Source organism: Symphalangus syndactylus, chromosome 13 (genome assembly GCF_028878055.3).
Source record: "Symphalangus syndactylus isolate Jambi chromosome 13, NHGRI_mSymSyn1-v2.1_pri, whole genome shotgun sequence".
Classification (NCBI taxonomy): Eukaryota; Metazoa; Chordata; class Mammalia; order Primates; family Hylobatidae; genus Symphalangus; species Symphalangus syndactylus.
In genome coordinates this window covers 128,240,620-128,260,100 of record NC_072435.2, presented here as the reverse complement: position 1 = coordinate 128,260,100, position 19,481 = coordinate 128,240,620, and the positions used below count along the sequence as shown (strand labels likewise).

At 51.3% G+C, this 19,481-nt stretch overlaps 2 protein-coding genes across 3 annotated transcripts in view; one reads left to right on the top strand and one right to left on the bottom strand.

Moving 5' to 3' along the window:
• Nucleotides 1-13,984, bottom strand: PXMP2 (peroxisomal membrane protein 2). Of its 2 annotated transcripts, XM_055238115.2 has the most exons (5): nt 13,665-13,984; nt 11,708-11,821; nt 9,262-9,424; nt 3,631-3,750; nt 1-367 (listed from the first exon to the last, which is right to left on the bottom strand). In XM_055238115.2, exons 1-5 carry the CDS (start codon nt 13,784-13,786, stop codon nt 299-301), a joined length of 588 nt encoding a protein of 195 aa, XP_055094090.1. In that variant the 5' UTR covers nt 13,787-13,984; the 3' UTR covers nt 1-298. The 2 variants fall into 2 exon arrangements, with proteins under 2 accessions (XP_055094090.1, XP_055094093.1); XM_055238118.2 differs by lacking the exons at nt 3,631-3,750; nt 9,262-9,424 and having other exon boundaries at nt 13,665-13,798.
• Nucleotides 13,985-14,098: 114 nt separating this feature from the next.
• POLE (DNA polymerase epsilon, catalytic subunit) overlaps nt 14,099-19,481 on the top strand; it is a 60,901-nt gene continuing 55,518 nt past the window's right edge. The window contains exon 1 of the mRNA XM_055238083.2: nt 14,099-14,203. Coding sequence (XP_055094058.1) covers nt 14,142-14,203 — 62 coding nt within the window. The 5' untranslated portion in view covers nt 14,099-14,141. The remainder of the gene's footprint in view (nt 14,204-19,481) is intronic.

Sequence of the window (19,481 nt, the reverse complement as noted above, 5' to 3'; positions counted from 1 at the left end):
TTGAAGAACCTGCATTATCGTTTATTGTGATCCTAATTCAGTCCACAGTAACAATTGAAACTGCCTCGACTAAATTTTAAGTTTCTGGGGCAGCACCACCTGAAGGCAGCGACTGCCTTTTTAAAACACAAGGTTCTGACATTCAGAGATTTCTGTTTCTCTATCCATCATTTTCGGGCATCTTGAATCACCTGATTTAGAGTCAGTGATGTCCTGACCGGATTGGTTCTGCTCTTGCTGGGCGGGTGAGACCCCCAGACCCATGTCCACAGTGCACCTGATGTTCTCCCAGCGGTCGTCACTTCCCCAAGGAGGCCAGGTAGGCATACCAGAACAGAGCTGCCAGGTTGGCGAAGAGCACCCGGAACTGCCAAAAAGAACAGTCCGACAGGCCACGGTCAGCGGGAGGCCGTGGCCAGTTATCCAGCCTCAGTCACCCAGTTCATTCGTTTACCCGTTTGTTGGTCGGCTGGTCCAACTACCCGTCCATTACTGCATTTACTGAGCCTTTGTTTGTACCAAACACTGTGCTAAGCCCCTAGCAGAGGAGTGGAGAAGAAAAATGGTCCCCTAGTTACAGTGTTCACAGGTTACAGTGGCCCAGGAATTCCAAAGACAAGTCACTCTCCTTTTTCCCCCTTCACTGCACACCTTAGCTCCTGGTTCAGCCTCTCTCACTCCAGGACCAGCCATCATGCAGGTGGCTGCACCCTCCTCAGGGGACACAGCTGATGAACAGGGGAGGGGCCCCAGACCTTCTCTCCTCTAACCCATCACCATCCCACTGCCCTGCTTTGGTGACTCAGCACCTTCACCCTTCCCCAGAATCCTCTGGCCCGGTGCTGAGTCTCTCCCTGGCATGTGGTGCTATGAAAAGTAGTAGCCCATGTGTCTGGTTAATCACCGCGTCCCCGAGTCTAGCAGCATGGCGCAGTCACTGCTCAGGAAACGCTTGCTGAATGAATGCTGCTTCCGCACCCACCTAGGATGGCGACTCTGCCCCCACGCTACTCAGAGGCGCGGCTTACCGGCTCTCCCCTCTTGCATCCCAGATCCTCCGTGTTCCCCGCCAGTCTGTCTTCTCACTTGTCCCTACTTCTCTAAATTCCTGAGAACCAGTGGCCTATGGCTGTGACTTCCTTAGCCTACTGTTCTTCAGTCACACTCTGGAAAATCCTTTATCCTTCCTGCCTTCTCACCTCCCCAGATGCTGACCACAGCTGGAAAGGCCCCAGCCCCCTCTGCCCAGAAATCCTTGTCTCTGCAGTCAGCATGCTCTCCCATCCTCCACATGGCCAAACTTGCCCCTTCTGTATCCCCTCAAAATGCCCGTCTGGCTTCCTCTCCCCTCAGTCCCAGCCCTGGCCCTCCAGAGGAGAGGCACGTAGGGGCTTGAGGTGGATGTCCCACTCTCCTCTCCGCTCAGCTGTCACTTTCTCTCCTCTCTCATCACAGAGGGCGGGGCCTCTGTCCCAAGCACCACTGTGAGTGTGCGGGGGCTCACATTCACCCTGACTCCTTAGGGGACCCCGCAGAGCTGCTCTTTCTGGACATGTCTGTTTGCCCATCCCACAAGCAGCTTCACGTCTGCACCCACCATGGCCGCCATCTCTGAGTGTCAGAACCCCCTCTGCCACCCAGCCTTCTTCCATCGCTTCTCCTCACCTCCTCTCAAACTTTTTAAAATTCATTTTTATAAAATAGAGATGGGGTCTCACTATGTTGCCCAGACTGGTCTGAAACTCCTGGCTTCGAGTGATCCTTCTGCCTCGGCCTCTCAAAGTTCTGGGATTACAGGCATGAGCCACCAGGCCTGGCCCGCACAGACTTTGAGAGCATGTTCTAGACTTGTGATTTTTAAAATAATTCCCACCCACTCTTCAAGGCAATCTGGCTTCAGCCCCATGGAGCTGAAATTGCTCTGGGAAGGGCCACTGTTAAAGCCAAAGGAAATTTTGTTTTTATTTTGCTTTAACTCCTGGCAACTTTGGCTAAGGGTGAACTGCCTCTTTGTCCTGTCTGTGTGCGCCCCTGGTTTCCTGCTGCTTCTTGGTGTGTGTGTGTGTGTTTGTGCTGTGTGCAGTGTGCGCACACTGGGCTGCCTCCCTCCTCTCCCTCGGGGGTCACCCTGGTCCTCTCTTCCCTCCTGGGCAGGGTTCAGAGCCGGTGCTAATGCAGGAAGGCTCTCTGCAGCTGAGATCCAGCCACTGCAGGCCTGTCCAGGTCCTCCCTAGCGGCAGCCTGGGCTGGGACGGCACCCACCTTTCCCAGAAGGGCCACCTGCCCTGTGCCTGGACTGTTTGCATCAACAATGCAGGCTCCACACAGCTGCTGTCTTTCTAGGGGTCTGGAGCTTTGGGGCGGCAGGCAGAGATGCCCGCCCAGAGTGCCAGTAAAAAACCCTGATGGGCGGCACACCTTGCAGGGGAGGGAAGCATGTGGCCCCTGCAGGCTCTGCCAGGCCTCCTCCTGTAGCATCCGGGGGTGTCCTGCCATGCTGCAGGGGGTGCTGCACCCCATCCTCCCAGTGTGGGAGTGGTCCTGGGGACCCCGGCTGAGCATAAAGACAGTTGATCCCAGTGGCAGAGCCTGGGGCTCCAGCCTCCGCACCACCAGCCCAGCCCCAATCTGACACCTTTGACTCAGCCCCCACAGCAGCTCCTTCATGCGCAGGATAGCGGAAAGGCTCAGCTTCCCCAGAAGGCCTTCACTCTGCACCTGGACGGGCCCACCCCTCGCCTAGGTGTGGCTGCCACGGCTGCAGGTGAGGCAGCCCTTCAGGTCAGTGGCAGGACCCATGGCCGCACAGTGCCTGCCTTCAGGCTCAGCTGTAATTCATGAGCCCAGGGACCACGAATGCTTTGTTTCTTTTTAACATTTTATTTATTTTTTGAGACAGGGTCTTACTCTGTTGCCCAGGCTGGAGTGCAGTGGCGCAATCTCAGCTTACTCCAACCTCCGCCTCCCAGATTCGAGTGACTCTTGTGCCTCAGCAACCTGAGTAGCTAGGACTACAGGCACCTGCCACCACGCCCGGCTAATTTTTGTATTTTTAGTAGAGATGGGGTTTCGCTATGTTGGCCAGGCTGGTCTCGAACTCTTGGCTTCAAGTGATTTTGCCCGCCTCAGCCTCCCATAGTGATGGGATTACAGGCATGAGCTACTGTGATGGCCTTTTTTTTCTAAGTATAACTAGAGTTTATTTGGGCCAAGTTTGAGGACTGCAACCCAGGAGCATAGATCCAAGTTGCCTGAATGTACACTCCTGGGATTGGGAATGTTTCAAAGGCTAGAAAACTCATAGGCATCCCTGGCATGGGGGCTTTTAATGAGAATTTGTTGAACGAACAGAAGAGGCAAAGACGACCACTCGGGACACCCTTCTGTGTTGCTTCCTAAATCCCGAACTAGCAATGATTCAGGGTCATGGGCAAAATCCAAGGGTAGTTGAGGAGTCTAGACACGGGTGAAACCAAGTCTAGCAGAAAACTACAGCAGAAAGAAAAGAAGAGAAAAGAGGGGAGGGAAGGGAAGGGGGGAAGGAAAGAGGAAGGAAGGAAGGAAGGAAGGAAGGAAGGAAAAGGCTGACAGAAAGTAACGTTGGCAGAGGCTGAGCCCCGTGGCCCTCACCTTCAGAGGGACGTAGTTGACGTTGATGAACTGTAGTGGCGTCCACACCCTCCAGTTCATCCTCAGCGCCGGCCAGAAGCCCCCCCTCATCTTGGCGGCAAAGGCTGAGGCGTCTTTCCCCTGCAAAGGAGGGAAGGCGGGTGGTGAACAGTCTCACTGCCCATCAGAACTGAATTCCGGGCACCCAAACCATATCGTGATGGTTTTTAAACTGCTATTGGATTTTGTTCTGTGTGTACGCAGACAGCACACATGTGTACTCAGCACTGCGGCTCTAAGGAGCCAACCAGCAAGATGGAAAATGATCATTGAGATGCCAGACAGCAGCCTGCTCATGCTGGCGGTGATGTCTGTCCTGGCCCAAAACTCCTTGCGGACAACTGGAGGAGGTGACTCCCAAGGCTGGCCCTGGGCACCAGAACTGCTACTCAGAGCTATGCTGTCAGTTCCTCCCAAATAACCTCCAAAGTCGATGTCTTTCCAATCAAAACTTGTTAGGAGTTATGAAAAAATAAAAAGGACCCCAGTAGGTTCATTCTAAATATCAGCTGGTGGATTCAAGACCTGAACCCAAGACCTGAAACCATGAAGATCCTAGGAGCAATTCCTCTGGACGTCGGCCAAGACAAAGAATTTGTGACTAAGTCCTCAAAAGCAAATACAGCAAAACCAAAAACAGACAAACAGGACTTCATTAAACAAAAAAGCTTCTGCACAGCAAAAGAAACAATCAACAGACAATCTACAGCCTGGGAAAAAATATATGCATATTATGCATCCTACAAAGGACTGTTATCCAGAATCTATAAGGAACTTACACGACTCAACAAGAAAGAAATGAATAACCTCATTAAAAAAGTGGGCAAAGGACATGAACATTTTTCAAAAGAAGAAAAACAAGTGGCCAAGAAACATATGAAAAAATGTTCAACATCACTAATCATCAGAGAAATGCAAATTAAAACCACAAGGAGATACCACCTCACGCCAGTCAGAATGGCTATTATTAAAAAGTCAAGTGGCCGGGCGCGGTGGCTCATGACCATAATTTAAGCACTTTGGGAGGCTGAGGTGGGTGGATCACGAGGTCGAGTTTGAGACCAGCCTGACCAACATGGAAAAACTCTGTCTCTACTAAAAAAAAAAAAAAAATACAAAAATTAGTCGGGCATGGTGGCGTGTGCCTGTAATCCCAGCTACTCAGGAGGCTGAGGCAGGAGAATCACTTGAACCCAGGAGGCGGAGGTTGCAGTGAGCCGAGATTGCGCCACTGCACTCCAGCCTGGTCGACACAGTGAAACTGCCTCAAAAAAAAAAAAAAAAAAAAAAAAAAAGGCAAAAAACAATAGATGCTGGCAAGAATGTGGAGAAAAGTGAACACTTACACACTGCTGGTGGGAATGCAAATTAGTACAGCCTTTCTGGAAAACAGTATGGAGATTTCTCAAAGACCTAAAAATAGAACCACCATTCGATCCAGCAATCCCACTACTGGGCCTCTACCCAAAGGAAAAGGAATCATATCAAAAAATCCTTGCCCTCATATGTTTATCACAGTGCTATGCACAACAGCAAACACATGGAATCAACCTAAATGTCCCCCAACAGAGGACTGGATAAAGAAAAAGTGCCATAAATATACCATGGAACACTACTCTGTTATAAAAAAAGAATGAACTCAGCCGGGCACAGTGGCTCATGCCTGTAATCTCAGAACTTTGGGAGGGTGAGGCAGGAAAATCGTTGAACCCGGGGGGCGGAGGTTGCAGTGAGATGAGATTGCGCCACTACACTCCAGGCTGGATGAAAGAGCGAGAGTCTGTGTCAAAAAAAAAAAAAAAAGCATGTCTTTTGCCGTGACGTAGATTGAACCGGGGGCCATTATCCCAAGTGAAACAACTCACAAATGGAAAGTCAAATACTGCATGTTCTCACTTTTTTTTTTTTTTCCAGACAGGGTCTCGCTGTCTCACTCTGTTGCTCATGCTGGCTGGAGTGCAGTGGCGCGATCACGGCTCACTCAGCCTCAACCTCCCGGCATCAAGCCTCAGTCTCAGCCTCCTAAGTAGCTGGGACTACAGCCATGTGCCACCACAACCCTTTGATTTTTAATTTTTTTGTAGAGAAGGGGTCTCACTCTGCTGCCCAGGCTGGTCTCGACATCCTGGGCTCAAGTGACCTTCCTGCCTCAGCCAATGTTCTCACTCATAAGTGGTGGCTAAACAGTGGGTACACATGGACCAACAGAGGGAAATAACAGACACCAGAGACTCGAAAAGGTGGCGGGGAGAGGAGGGTTGAAAATCACCACTGACTACTTGGGTGATGGGAACTAAAAGCTCAGACTTCACCACAGCACAGTCACATAAGAAATCTGCACTCATACCCTCTAAATATATACAAACTAAGAAAAAATTTTAAAGAAATGCTTAAATATTTTCTTGTTTAAAGTAAGGGGGAGAGCTGGGTACAGTGGCTCATGCCTGTAATGCCAAGGTGGGCATATCACTTGAGGCCAGGAGTTCAAGACCAGCCTGGCCAACACAGAGGAACCCCATTGCTACTAAAAATACAAAAATTAGCCAGGCATGGTGGCGGGCGCCTGTTGTCCCAGCTACTCTGGAGACTGAGGCACGAAAATCACTTGAACCCGAGAGGCGGAGGTTGCAGTGAGCTGAGATTGTGCCACCGCACTCCAGCCTGGGTGACAGAGTGAGACTCCATTTCAAAAAAAAGAAAATAATCCAGCAAAAGAACAAAGAGTGCAGATAATTGCCTGTACAGATGGAAATGAGAATATTTCAAAATACTGGGGATTGCCCAATAAATGGTAATGAGAAAATTTGCTATGTAAGTGGAAAAATCAGCACAGAAGTCTGTCTCTTACTGTACACAAGTAAAACCATAAGGATACTGGAGGAAAGCATAGGAAAATATTTCTATTATCTTCCTGTAAGGAAAGGCATGAAGGAAAATAATGTCATATTTGAATACATGAACCTTTAGAACTTCTGTATGGAGAAGTGAATGGTTAAAACAAATTACTTTCAGGACAGAAGGTGACGCCAGGTGCGGTGGCTCACGCCTGTAATCCTAGCACTTTGAGAGGCCGAGGAGGGTGGATCACGAGGTCAGGAGTTCAATACCAACCTGGCCAAGATGGTGAAACCCCGTCTCTACTAAAAATACAAAACAATTAGCCAGGCATGGTGGTGGGCACCTGCAATCCCAGCTATTCAGGAGGCTGAGGCAGAGAATTGCTTGAACCTAAGAGGCAAAGGTCGCAGTGAGCCGAGATCATGTCACTGCACTCCAGCCTGGGCAACAGAGTGAGACTACTCCGTCTCAAAAAAAAAAAAAAAGGTGACACGTCTCACACACAGCACAACCTGGCTGGTGCTCCTAGAGATGGTGAGGATTTGAAGGTGCTCGTGAATGGGGAAGGTGGGACAGTCAGAACAGATACAGCTGCTGAGTGCAGGTGAACACGCCTCCCGTGCGTTGGATTCTGACTGGGATTATGTCAGTAGGTGAACCTCCAGGCCCGGAACTCTTCTGTGTTATCAGTAGGGTCTCAAACTTCTTGTGCCACAGATCTCTTTGGCAGTTTAGTGAAGCGTGTGGACACCCTTCTCAGAATCATGTTTTGTAAGTATAAAATAAAATATGGCTGGGCGCGGTGGCTCATGCTTGTAATCCCAGCACTTTGGGAGGCCGAGGCAGGCGGATGATGAGGTCAGGAGTTCAAGACAATGCTGGCCAACATGGTGAAACCCCGTCTCTACTGAAAATACAAAAATAAGCTGGGTATGGTGGCAGGCTCCTGTAATCCCAGCTACTCAGGAGGCTGAGGCAGGAGAATCGTTTGAACCCGGGACGCACAGGTTGCAGTGAGCTGAAATCGCACCACTGCACTCCAGCCTGGGCAACAGGGCAAGACTCTGCCTCAAAAAAAAAAAAAAATTAAAAAAATAAATAAATAAATAAATAGGACTACAAAGGAACCAATAATACTGAAATACAGTTATCAAAATATTCAGAAAAAATTTTGACAGACTAATGTGTTTATTTCTTTTTTTTTTTTTTTGTCTTTTGAACCAGTGTCTTGCTGTTACCCAGGCTGGAGTGCAGTGGTGCGATCTCTGCTCACTGCAGCCTCCACATCTTGGGCTCAAGGGATCCTCTCACCACAACCTCCCGAACAGCTGGAACTACAGGTGCACATCACCACATTGGCTCACTTTTTATTTCTTGACAGATGGGTTTTCGCCATGTTGCCCAGGCTGGTCCCGAACTCCTGGCCTCAAGCTATCCACTGGCCTTGGCCTCACAAAGTGCTGGGATTACAGGTGTGCACCACCACGCCCGGCCCTGTTTCTTTCTTTTTTTTTTTTTTGTTGAGACAAAGTCTTGCTCTGTCGCCCAGGCTGGAGTGCAATGGCACAATCTCAGCTCACCGCAACCTCCACATCCCGGCTTCAAGTGATTCTCCTGCCTCAGCCTCCTGAGTAGCTGGGATTACAGGCACACACCACCATGCCTGGCTAATTTTTTTTTTTTTTTTTTTTTTTTTTGAGACAGAGTCTCGCTCTGTCACCCAGGCTGGAGTGCAGTGGCGCGATCTCGACTCACTGCAAGCTCTGCCTCCCGGGTTCACGCCATTCTCCTGCCTCAGCTTCCCGAGTAGCTGGGACTACAGGCGGCCGCTACCGCACACAGCTAATTTGTTTTGTATTTTTAGTAGAGACGGGGTTTCACCGTGGTCTCGATCTCCTGACCTTGTGATCCGCCCGCCACGGCCTCCCAAAGTTCTGGGATTACAGGCGTGAGCCACTGCGCCCGGCCACCTGGCTAATTTTTTGTTTTGTTTTTGTTTTTTGTTTTTGAGACGGAGTCTTGCTCTGTTACCCATGCTAGAGTGCAGTGGCGCGATCTCGGCTCACTGCAAGCTGTTCTCCTGCCTCAGCCTCCCGAGTAGCTGGGACTACAGGCGACCGCCACTGTGCCCAGCTAATTTTTTTGTATTTTTAGTAGAGACGAGGTTTCGCCATGTCGGCCAGGCGAACTCCTGAGTTCAGGTCTCGAACTCCTGACCTCAGGTGATCCACCCACCTCGCCCTCCCAAAGTGCTGGGATTACAGGCGTGAGCCACTGCGCCTGGCCTGTTTCTTTCTTTCCACAGTGACAAGCCCTCTAATGGCAGGTCCAAGTAGTAATGAGCATAAATTATATTTCGAGATATCTGTAACAACTGATGTGATATAAAAATATCTGATTAGCTGGGTGTGGTGGCACGCACATGTAGTCCCAGCTACTTGGGAGGCTGAGGCAAGAGGATCGCTTGAACCCAGGAGTTTGAGGCTGCAGTGAGCTATGATTGTGCTACTGCACTGCAGCCTGGGTGACAGAGTGAAACCCTGTCTTTAAATAAATAAATAAATAAAGTGACTCTACTGGGTACAAACAGGTCCTGCCAATACTAGACGTTTGCTTCCTATATTCATAAAGGAAAATGCAAAATTTCAATGTGAGTGAAAAGTCTGCAGACCCTCTGAATTCTGCCAGGAATGTCAGGTGAAGAATCCCTGTGCTAAACGAAGAGCTGCAGTAAGTGCTGTGGCAGACACCCACCTCCAGAAAGTTCATGATGAGGAAGAACAACATGAGGAAGGCCGGTGCAAAGACGAGGCGGTCCAGGAGGAGCCTCCTGAGCCCTGCCAGGGGGACCTCAGGAGGGATCCAATGTTCCATGAAGAAGTAGAAGAAGTGACTCAGCGGCCCTGTGAAGAAGAACCTGAGGCCCCCAGGGGCTGTGAGCCAGACTGTGGTTCTCTGGATGTGCTCTTCTCTGGTCTAGCTTCACCCCCAAATCCCAGGTCCTAAGCCCTGCTTCCGGATGTCCCTCAGCATTGGCCACACAGGTCTGTACAGACAAGTCGGCTTCAGGGGCACTCTGTCTCTGTTGCTCTAACAGACCAGACTTGCTCCTGCTGTTGACTCTCTGCTCCCAGCGCTTCCCCGCCTAGCCATGTTGGCTCGCTCCTCCTCACACTGTCAGCTTCCAGGTTGTCCCAGCACGTGTGCACGCCTGTGCTAACACTCTTGGCCCTGGTTCATTTTCTGCCTAGCACTGTCCTTATCTCATCTGTTAGGTTAGTCTGTGCCTCTCCTCCCCCCCTAGAAGGCAGGCTCCACAAGGCAGGCTATGTCTTCTGTCCACTGCAGTACCCAGAACAGGGCCTGGCTTTGAGAAGCGCTGAATAATGAATCATCAGATATGTCCCTGGTTGTAAAGCTTTTCATTAAACTCACTAGGCTAACTGGCAAGGGAACTCACTAGGCTAACTGGCAAGGGCACTCACTAGGCTAACTGGCAAGGGCACTCAATAACTGGCAAGGGTGCTCACTAACTGGCAAGGGCACTCACTAACTGGCAAGGGCACTCACTAACTGGCAAGGGCGCTCACTAACTAACTGGAAAGGGCAGGACCTGGTACAGCACTCTAGCTTATGTGCGTTGCTACTAATCATTCCCCTGTGTGCTTGGGAGAGAATGGAGCCAGCTGCCACATCTACTGGGACAAGAGGCCTGCAGTTCCATAAAATTCGGCAACAAAAAGAGGGGTCTTTCAACTTGTGACGTCGACAGTCTTTAGGTAAGTGGTTCTCAGTGTGTTTTCCCACCCAGTCATAGGGGGTTATGTGGCCTGTGCAGGGATTCTCAGTGGGGAAGGGGACTGAAGTACTGTGGATGGGAAAACTGTACTTGGATGAGGCCTGCTAGGTGATCTCATCACCTGCCCCTCTTGGGGGGATTACTGCTTTAAATACATTATGGAAAAATCCATGACGACTCAAGTTAGCAAGCTTGGAAGTATAAAAATGTTCTTCAGGAATTCTGAATTAAAGAAAAAATCACTGTAGTTGGAAAATACTTCAAATAATCCATCTGTAACATTATTGTTGGCCAAGAGCTCAGGGTGGATTAAATTGGTAAAACTCTTGAATCACTGTGCTTTTGCAATTCAGAAAGTGGTTCAGAAACCGGACATTTTTCAGGGTACCGAAGTATTTCTTTTCTGGATGTTTACACTATGAAAATAACAATAGAGGCCGGGCGCGGTGGCTCACGCCTGTAATCCCAGCACTTTGGGAGGCCAAGGTGGGCGGATCACGAGGTCAGGAGATCGAGACCATCCTGTGAATAGTGAAACCCTGTCTCTACTAAAAATACAAAAAATTAGCCGGGCGCGGTGGTGGGCGCCTATAGTCCCAGCTACTCGGGAGGCTGAGTCAGGAGAATGGCGTGAACCCAGGAGGCAGAGCTTGCAGTGAGCCAAGATCACGCCACTGCACTCCAGCCTGGGCAACAGAGCGAGATTCTGTCTCAAAAAAAAAAAAAAAAAAAAGTAAAATAACAATAGAAACTAACTGGTCAGATTGGAGTCAGTTTTTCTCTTCCATGAGCCCAGTCTAGGACGCTTTCAGGGTTTTTGAATCCTGAAGTCTGACTTTAGGTTGAGTTACTTGTCCTCAGGTTTGCCTCTCAGCCCAATTAAGACAGTCACCCCCACCCATCCAATTAAAAAGAAACATGATAAAACCACAAATGTGAGGCTGTAATCCTAGCACTGTAATCCCAGCACTTTGGGAGGCCACGGAAGGTGGATCACTTGAGGTCAGGAGTTCAAGACCAGCCTGGCCAACATGGTGAAACCCCATCTCTACTAAAAATACAAAAATTAGCTGGGCATGGTGGTGCGCGCCTGTAATCCCAGCTATTTGAGAGGCTGAGGCAGGAGAATCACTTGAACCAGGGAGGCAGTGGTTGCAGTAAGCCTGGGTGACAGAGTGAGACTCTGCCTCCAAAAAAAAAGAAAAAACAAAAAAACTACATATGCGTAAATATGCCATACAAACTATATGAACCATTCGAGTTTTTTCCCATGATGATTACTACAATGTTTTCTAAAAAATCATATTTCCAAATAAGAGTACTCCAACTACTCGGTTTTGGTGCCCAGCTTGGTTGCACTCAGCGGCTACAAGGTAAACCCACCCCTTGTATGGCACTCACCCATAAACGGCATATCTCAGAGGCCCACCGACATCTAGACTTCTAGAGTTTTCTTTTTTCCGCTTCTTCTCAATCATCTGGGCCAGGAAGTTCCCAAGTGCTGACAAAATGCCACTGTGGAGAGGGAGGTCATCAGAAAACAGGAGTGACCAGCAGGAGGGTGTCCCTTTCCTACAGGTGAATTAGCAGGGCCGTTCTGAGGCCATGCAGCACATGGGCAGGGGGTAGGAATTCTTGTTAAAGCGGCTGCAGTGTATAGTTCTTGTATCAAAAGGTGGAGATGGTGGACTTAAACACACAGGTAAGGACAAGTGGCTTTCCAGTATCAATGTCAACATTCTGGCTGTGATGTTATACTATAATTTGGCCGTTTGGGAGTAAGGAAGCCGTGTGGTTATGAATGGGCAACAGGACGGCCCTATCATGACGCTGTTCTGCATTTTGACTGTGGTAGTGAACACATGAATGTACAGATGTGATAAAGCTGTACAGAACAGATACAACTACAAGAAAAATGGAGAAATCCGAATAGGATCTGTGGACTGTGTCCACGCAATGCCCTGGTCGATACTGCACTCCGTTTCACAGAATGTAACCAATGGGGGACACTGGGAAGGTGTACGAGGGATCTCTCCATGTTAGTCCTGGAACTGTTTGTGAATCTACAATTATCACGATAAAAATTTCCATAAAAAGGTGGAACAGGCCCAGTGGCTCCCTCCAGGCCTTGGTTTGTATTTGCCTTCTGAGAAGCTCTCTGGACCATAAAATCCAAAATTCCTAGCACGGACCTAGACACCTTCTGGATCAGATCCCTGGCGATTCCCTTCACATCTCCTGCCTCTTGCTCAGGGTTCACGTTCTCCACACACAGATCTTCCCTCCCTCGGGACTGAGTCCAAGCTGCACCTCTCTCCGCCTTTCTTTAATGCCGGCCTTCCCTTCAAAACCTAACAGAGACCTTTGCCCTGCTGTTCCCTGTGCCAGGAGAGCCTCTGCTCCACTTCTTTACACAGCCTGTTCAATGTCACCTTCTCAAAAAACACCTTCCCTGGCCGCGTCTCCATCCGCGCCCCGCAGACTCGCTTCCTTGGCCCTGTCTTCACCCGCGCCCCGCAGACTCGCTTCCTTGGCCCTGTCTTCACCCGCGCCGTGCAGACCCGCTCCCCTGGCCCTGTCTTCACCCGCGCCCCGCAGACTCGCTTCCTTGGCCCTGTCTTCACCCGCGCCCCGCAGACCCGCTCCCCTGGCCCTGTCTTCACCCGCGCCCCGCAGACTCGCTTCCTTGGCCCTGTCTTCACCCGCGCCGTGCAGACCCGCTCCCCTGGCCCTGTCTTCACCCGCGCCGTGCAGACCCGCTCCCCTGGCCCTGTCTTCACCCGGGCCGTGCAGACCCGCTCCCCTGGCCCTGTCTTCACCCGCGCCGTGCAGACCCGCTCCCCTGGCCCTGTCTTCACCCGCGCCGTGCAGACCCGCTCCCCTGGCCCTGTCTTCACCCGCGCCGTGCAGACCCGCTCCCCTGGCCCTGTCTTCACCCGCGCCGTGCAGACCCGCTCCCCTGGCCCTGTCTTCACCCGCGCCCGTAAAACCCGCTCCCCTGGCCCTGTCTTCACCCGCGCCCTGCGGACCCGCTCCCCTTGCCGTGGCTTCCCCGGGCGCGCGGGGCCCCTGTTGGGTCCTTGGGTGAAACCTCAGCGCCGACCCCCGGGTCTGGGCGGGCCCTCCACGCGCTGGGAGGGCGGGATCCGCGAGGCGCCTCACAATCGCTGACTGGGGACGCGGGTGTCGCCGCGGGAAGTTCAGCGCCGGGTCGGAGGGCGCCCGCTGCGGGGGCTCTGACCCGGGCGCGCCCCCAGCCTCGTCCTGGCCCCGCGCTCCCGTCCAGGCCCCGCGCCGCTGCGGCCGACCTGGGGCCGGGGCGGCGTCCGATTCCCGCGCCGGCCGCGCCCCCGCTCACCTGGTGGCCGCCTTGGTGAGCACCGGGTAGAGCCGCAGGAAGAGCAGGTATTGGGCGAGCGCCCGCCGCGGCAGCGCCCCGACCTCGGCTTCGGCCCGCAGCCTGGACGCGGCCGGCGCCATAGCCTCCCCAGCGCCGTGCCGCCGGGGGCACCGACCCCACCTCAGGCTGGCCGGGCGCGGAGCCGGAGGCGCGGAGCGCGGAGTGGGCACCGCCTGACATTTCCGGCCCCACCGCGGCCCGCAGCGCCGCCCGGTCGCAACGCTACGGTGCGCCGCGCGCGCCTACCACACACTTTTCCCCGGTCCCTGCCGGCCACCTCCCCCGCCGGGCGCTGGCGCCTATTGGAGCGCCTCGGGGGGCGGGGGAGGGGCGCAGTGCGGCTCTTGATGGACGGCGGCATTTCCGGCTCTCGCGAGAGTGGGTGAGAGCGCGCCAAATTTCCCCCGTGAAGCAGAGGCTGTAGCCAGCGGCTCTATGGCTCTGAGGAGAGGCGGGCGGCGGCGCGCGGACCCAGGCGCGGATGGCGAGGCCAGCAGGTGAGGGGCGCCCTCCTGAGGCCCTCGGGCCGGCCCTTCGGAGGGTGCCATGGGGCCGTCCTTGGGTGGCGCCGCCAAGGCGGGAGGGAGGCCCGGGTCCCGCAGCCACCCGCACTCGCCGCGCCTGACAGGGGTAGGGCGGCGCGCCCCGACCGCCGACCGAGGGGCTCGGGGTGGGCGGAGGCGCTACGGACGCGGCTTCTCCGCGGGGAAACGAGGCGGGCCGCGCGGCCTTCCCCTGCTCGGCTCTTTCTGAGGTTTTTTGGGCCTCGCCTTCTGCGCAGCTGCGTTTGGGACCTGCCGCGCGGCGGGGGCGATGAGAGCGGCGGGATCCGGGCCAGGCCCTGCGGGGTGGACGCGCGGCTGGGGAGGGTGCGGGAGGGGCCGGGCCGGGGACCCTGCCTGGGGGCCTAGCGTTGGGGGAGGCCGAGGCGGGCCGATCGCTGGAGCCCAGGATCCTGTTCTAGATCAGCCTGGGCAACAGAGCGAGACCTCGTCTTCTCTATTTTATTTTTTTGGACAGGGAGTCCCGCTCTGTCGCCCAGGCTGGAGTGCAGTGGCGCGATCTCGGCTCACTGCAACCTCTGCTTCCCGCGTTCAAGCGATCCCGCTGCCTCACTCAGCCTCCCGAGTAGCTGGGATTACAGGCGCCCGCCACCGCGCCCGGCTACTTTTTGTATTTTTAGTAGAGACCGGGTTTCACCATGTTGGCCAGGCTGGTCTCGAACTCCTGACCTCAGGTGATCCGCCCACCTCGGCCTTCCAAAGTGCTGGAATTACAGACGTGAGACTCCGCGCCCGGTCCTTCTCTTGTAAAAACAAGAAAAATTAGACAGGCTGGTGGTGCGCGCCTGAGGTCCCAGCTATTAATACTCCGGAATCCGAGCCCGGAGGTTCACCTGAGCCCGGCATGTCGAGGCTGTTGTGAGCCGGGATCGCGCCACTGCACTCCAGCCTGGGTGACGGAGCCAGACCCAGTCTCAAAAAAAGTAGAACAAGGGTAAGACGCGGCTGCTTGGTGGCCAGAGCAAACGGTAAACATGACCGGAGGCCCGGCGTTCTGCCATAAGCAGAAAACGTATGAGGCCCGGCGCAGTGGCTCACACCTGTAATCCCAGCACTTTGGGAGGCTGAGGCAGGCGGATCACCTGAGGTCAGGAGTTCGAGACCAGCCTGACCAACATGGAGAAATCCTGTCTCCACTAAAAAAAATACAAAATTAGCGGGGCGTGGTGGCGCATGCCTGTAATCCCAGCTACTCAGGAGGCTGAGGCAGGAGAATCACTTGAATGCGGCAGGCGGAGGTTGTGGTGAACCGAGATCGCGCCATTGCACTCCAGCCTGGGCAACAAAGAACGAAATTCTGTCTCAAAAAAAAAAAAAAAAAAAAAAAAGAAAACGTGTGAGAACGTGAAGCTTTTTACAGACACTTAGCTGAACAAAATTCTTCCCAGAGAAGAAACCAAGTGGTAAGGAGCCCTAACTGCTATTGTGCTAATCGCTGTCTGTCCATATCAGGCAAGCCCTAGAGAGGTAGGTACCCTTAGGATCTACATTGTGTGTTGGAACTTGGAGCTTAGAGACGTTTACTGACTGCCCTGGTTCAGGACACAGGACTGCCCTCACCTGCTCCACTCCACTGCCCTGCCCCAAGCTCAGTGACGGCCTCCAGGCAGGGGGAAGGCTGCTGCTGAGATAAGTACAAGTGATGGCTTTTACCTTACATGCTTTATGTGGGTTACCTCATCTCATCCTTAAAACAGTCCTGGGAGGTGAGTGTGCCCCAGGAGGCAGTGGGTGCTGTTTGCCTGCGTTTCTTCTTGTGTGAAATGGGGACACCAGTGGCCTCCCTCATAGGGGTTGTCATGAAAACTGAATGAGAGCATATGTGGAGTACTAGGACAATGTGATACAGTAACCAGTCAGTGGTAGCTCTCTGTGAATGAGAGCCTGTGTGGAGTACTAGGACTGTGTGATACAGTAACCAGTCAGTGGTAGCTCTCTGTGAATGAGAGCCTGTGTGGAGTACTAGGACTGTGTGATACAGTAACCAGTCAGTGATAGCTCTCTGTGAATGAGAGCCTGTGTGGAGTACTAGGACTGTGTGATACAGTAACCAGTCAGTGATAGCTCTCTGTGAATGAGAGCCTGTGTGGAGTACTACGACTGTGTGATACAGTAACCAGTCAGTGGTCTGTGAATGAGAGCATGTGTGGAGTACTAGGACTATGTGATACAGTAACCAGTCAATGGCAGCTCTCTGTGTGACTCTTATCCCCATTTTTCAGATTTCTAACTGTCACTGGGTTAAAAGTGAGATACACAGCTCAGAGAAAGCAGTTTTGGGAGGAAATATGGTCCCAGTGAGCAGTTTTCTAGTCTACTTAATCCAACTTACTTGAGGCAAGGATATTTGGAGGACAGTGTCATAGAGGGCCATGCGGCCCCATTAAGTGGTGATGCCTCATAAATAGCACTTCATTCACTCTTGATTTTGATAAAGATCTGGGCCTCAGAACTGAGGCTGTTCTCTAGCAAGGTTTGGAATATAGTTTCTCTGTGTTTTTGATTATGGGTGCATCCAAATATTTAAAAGATTAAACCTTTATTATACAGTATGGTGGTGTATCAGTTTCCTATTGCTGCAGTAACACATGATCACTAAGTGACTATATAAATTTATTCTCTTATGGTTTTAGAAGTCAGAAGTCGTAATATGAAAGTGTCTGGTTGGTTATATTTATTGTGATGGTTCCAGGGGGAGAATCTGTTTCCTTGCTGCTTCTCCATCTTCAGAACCAAGGGTTGCATCTCCTCTCCCCCATGCCCTCTCTCTCTCATCCCTTTCTCCTTCCTGACTCTGGCTCTCCTGCCTTACTCTACAGGGATTCTTGTGATTACACTGCGCCCATCCAGCTAACCAGAATCTCAAGGCCCTTAATTTAGTCAGATCCGCAAAGTCCCTTTTGTCTTGTAAGACAACATTCACAGGTTTGGGGGATTAGGATGTGGGTCTTTCCTGGGAGGGTGTCATCCTGCCTGCCTACAACAAGTGGTTATAATCTTTCGTGAGAAGTGAGGATCCTAGTCTTGGAATATGGTCATTCTGCTCTTGAGTTGAAGGTGATCCAAGGAATACCTTCAGACAGGTATTCTGGGTGGCAAAAGTGAAACTTGGTCTCAAAAAAATAAATAAAATAAAATAAAAAGAAAGGAAGGGTCTTCCTTTCTTTTTTTATCTTGTTCTTTTTTTTTTTTTTTTTTTTGAGATGGAGTCTCGCGCTGTCGCCCAGGCTGGAGTGCAGTGGCATGATCCCGGCTCACTGCAAGCTCTGCCTCCCGGATTCACGCCATTCTCCTGCCTCAGCCTCCCGAGTAGCTGGGACTACAGGCGCCCACCACCACGCCTGGCTAATTTTTTGTATTTTTAGTAGAGATGGGGTTTCACCACGTTAGCCAGGTTGGTTTCAATCTCCTGACCTCGTGATCCGCCTGCCTCGGCCTCCCAAAGTGCTAGGATTATAGGCGTGAGCCACCACGCCCAGCCTTTTATCTTGTTCTAAAAGAAAGCTGACAGGAAGGGTTTTTCTTAAGAAGCAGTTCTCTGTCTGTTTCTGTTTATAAATTAACAATTGGGGATATAATGTAATTAAAGACATGAGTTCTGCACAGGCTTGGTTTAAATCCTAAAAAAATTTTTTTAACTGGTCTTATTTTGGATGGTTTTCTTTCTTCCTCTCTTATAAACACACCTGTAATGAACTTCTATATGTAAAATAATTGCTTTCTGCACATCAATTTCCTTGGCGTAAATTTTTAGAAGTGGATCTACAGGGTCCACGATATTTTACACAATGACACTGATATTTTAGAAACAGTCTCACCTTATGGAGAAATCTAATAGTGTCAGAAATGGAATGGTCATGTAGTTTAATCAAGAACTGGTATTCCAGGAAACATGTAATAGCAGTGAGCTGGAATCAGATCCTGGGAAATGAGAGGTGGTAGAAGGGAAGGACTGAGTGTCTGTGAGTAGTTGGGGAAAGAACACCTTTGATACCTGGATCATTGGAACAACATGTTTTGCCCTGTTTGGAAGACCACATGGATGACTTTAAGGGTAACACTGCCCAGGAGAGCAGTCTAGCAAAACATGAGACCTAGCATATCTGTATATGCCTGCGTGGCCAAGGCCAGAAAGCAGTCGTGGGAATCTGTTGCTTCTGAAACAGGGAATATGTATTTACCACCCCCACTCATTTATTTACATTAAGATAAAAAGGCACATGAAAAGTTGAGTTTCCCAGTCAGTGAAGATTGTTCCTCTCATACAGAACAATGTGACCCATTTTTATTCACATTTGATTGTGCTGACATCTAGACAATGCACTCCAGAAGGATATGTTCTTTTTTTTTTTTTTTTTTTTTTTTGAGAGAGAGAGTCTCGCTCTGTCGCCCAGGCTGGAGTGCAGTGGCACGATCTTGGCTCACTGCAAGCTCTGCCTCGCAGGTTGACACCATTCTCCTGCCTCAGCATCCCGAGTAGCTGGGACTGCAGGCACCCGCCACCACGCCTGGCTAATTTTTTGTATTTTTAGTAGAGATGGGATTTCACCATGTTAGCCAGGATGGTCTCAATCTCCTGACCTCATGATCTGCCCGCCTCGGCCTCCCAAAGTGCTGGGATTACAGGCGTGAGCCACTGCGCCCAGCCTACATTTTTAAGATATATTTTGCTGCAGCAGGTGTTTCTGTAACCCTGATTAGTTCACATGCAACAGGTAAATAGGAAAATTATGTTAGTAAAATGTGGTAATTGTATCAGCTCATTTATAACTTTTCCTAGGCAAGGGGAATCAGAATAGAGGAGTAGAATTAGAATTACATTCTTTCATAGGAAAGGAAAAAGCTCTTAGTTGGAGTGTTGCACAGATATGTGTCTTGTTGGCTCTATGTTTCAAAATTTCATGAGTTCCTATACTTGGGCTCCCTCTACAGAGAGGCACATCCTTGGCCTTGCACAGTTCACAGCTTGTGGCAGGTTATTCTTTTCTCCTGTGCTCAGAGGTCCACTTGGATCTTCATCGTCTTAGTGATCATAAGGTAGCATCTCCACTCTCTAGTTTTGAAGCATTTAAGAAAATAAAACAACCTTTTTTTTTTGAGACAGAGTCTCGCCCGGGCTGGAGTGCAGTGGCACGATCTTGGCTTACTATAACCTCTGCCTCCCAGATTCTAGCAATCCTCCTATCCCAGCCTCCCAAGTAGCTGGGGCTAC

Bases quoted from the DNA above. Each gene is read 5' to 3' on its own strand.
- PXMP2 (XM_055238115.2), bottom strand. From the start codon at position 13,786: ATGGCGCCGGCCGCGTCCAGGCTGCGGGCCGAAGCCGAGGTCGGGGCG. The intron at 11,822-13,664 runs GTGAGCGGGGGC...CCCTCTCCACAG, and splicing joins CTCACCAAGGCGGCCACCAG to TGGCATTTTGTCAGCACTTG. The intron at 9,425-11,707 runs GTGAGTGCCATA...TGGGGGCCTCAG, and splicing joins CTGAGATATGCCGTTTATGG to GTTCTTCTTCACAGGGCCGC.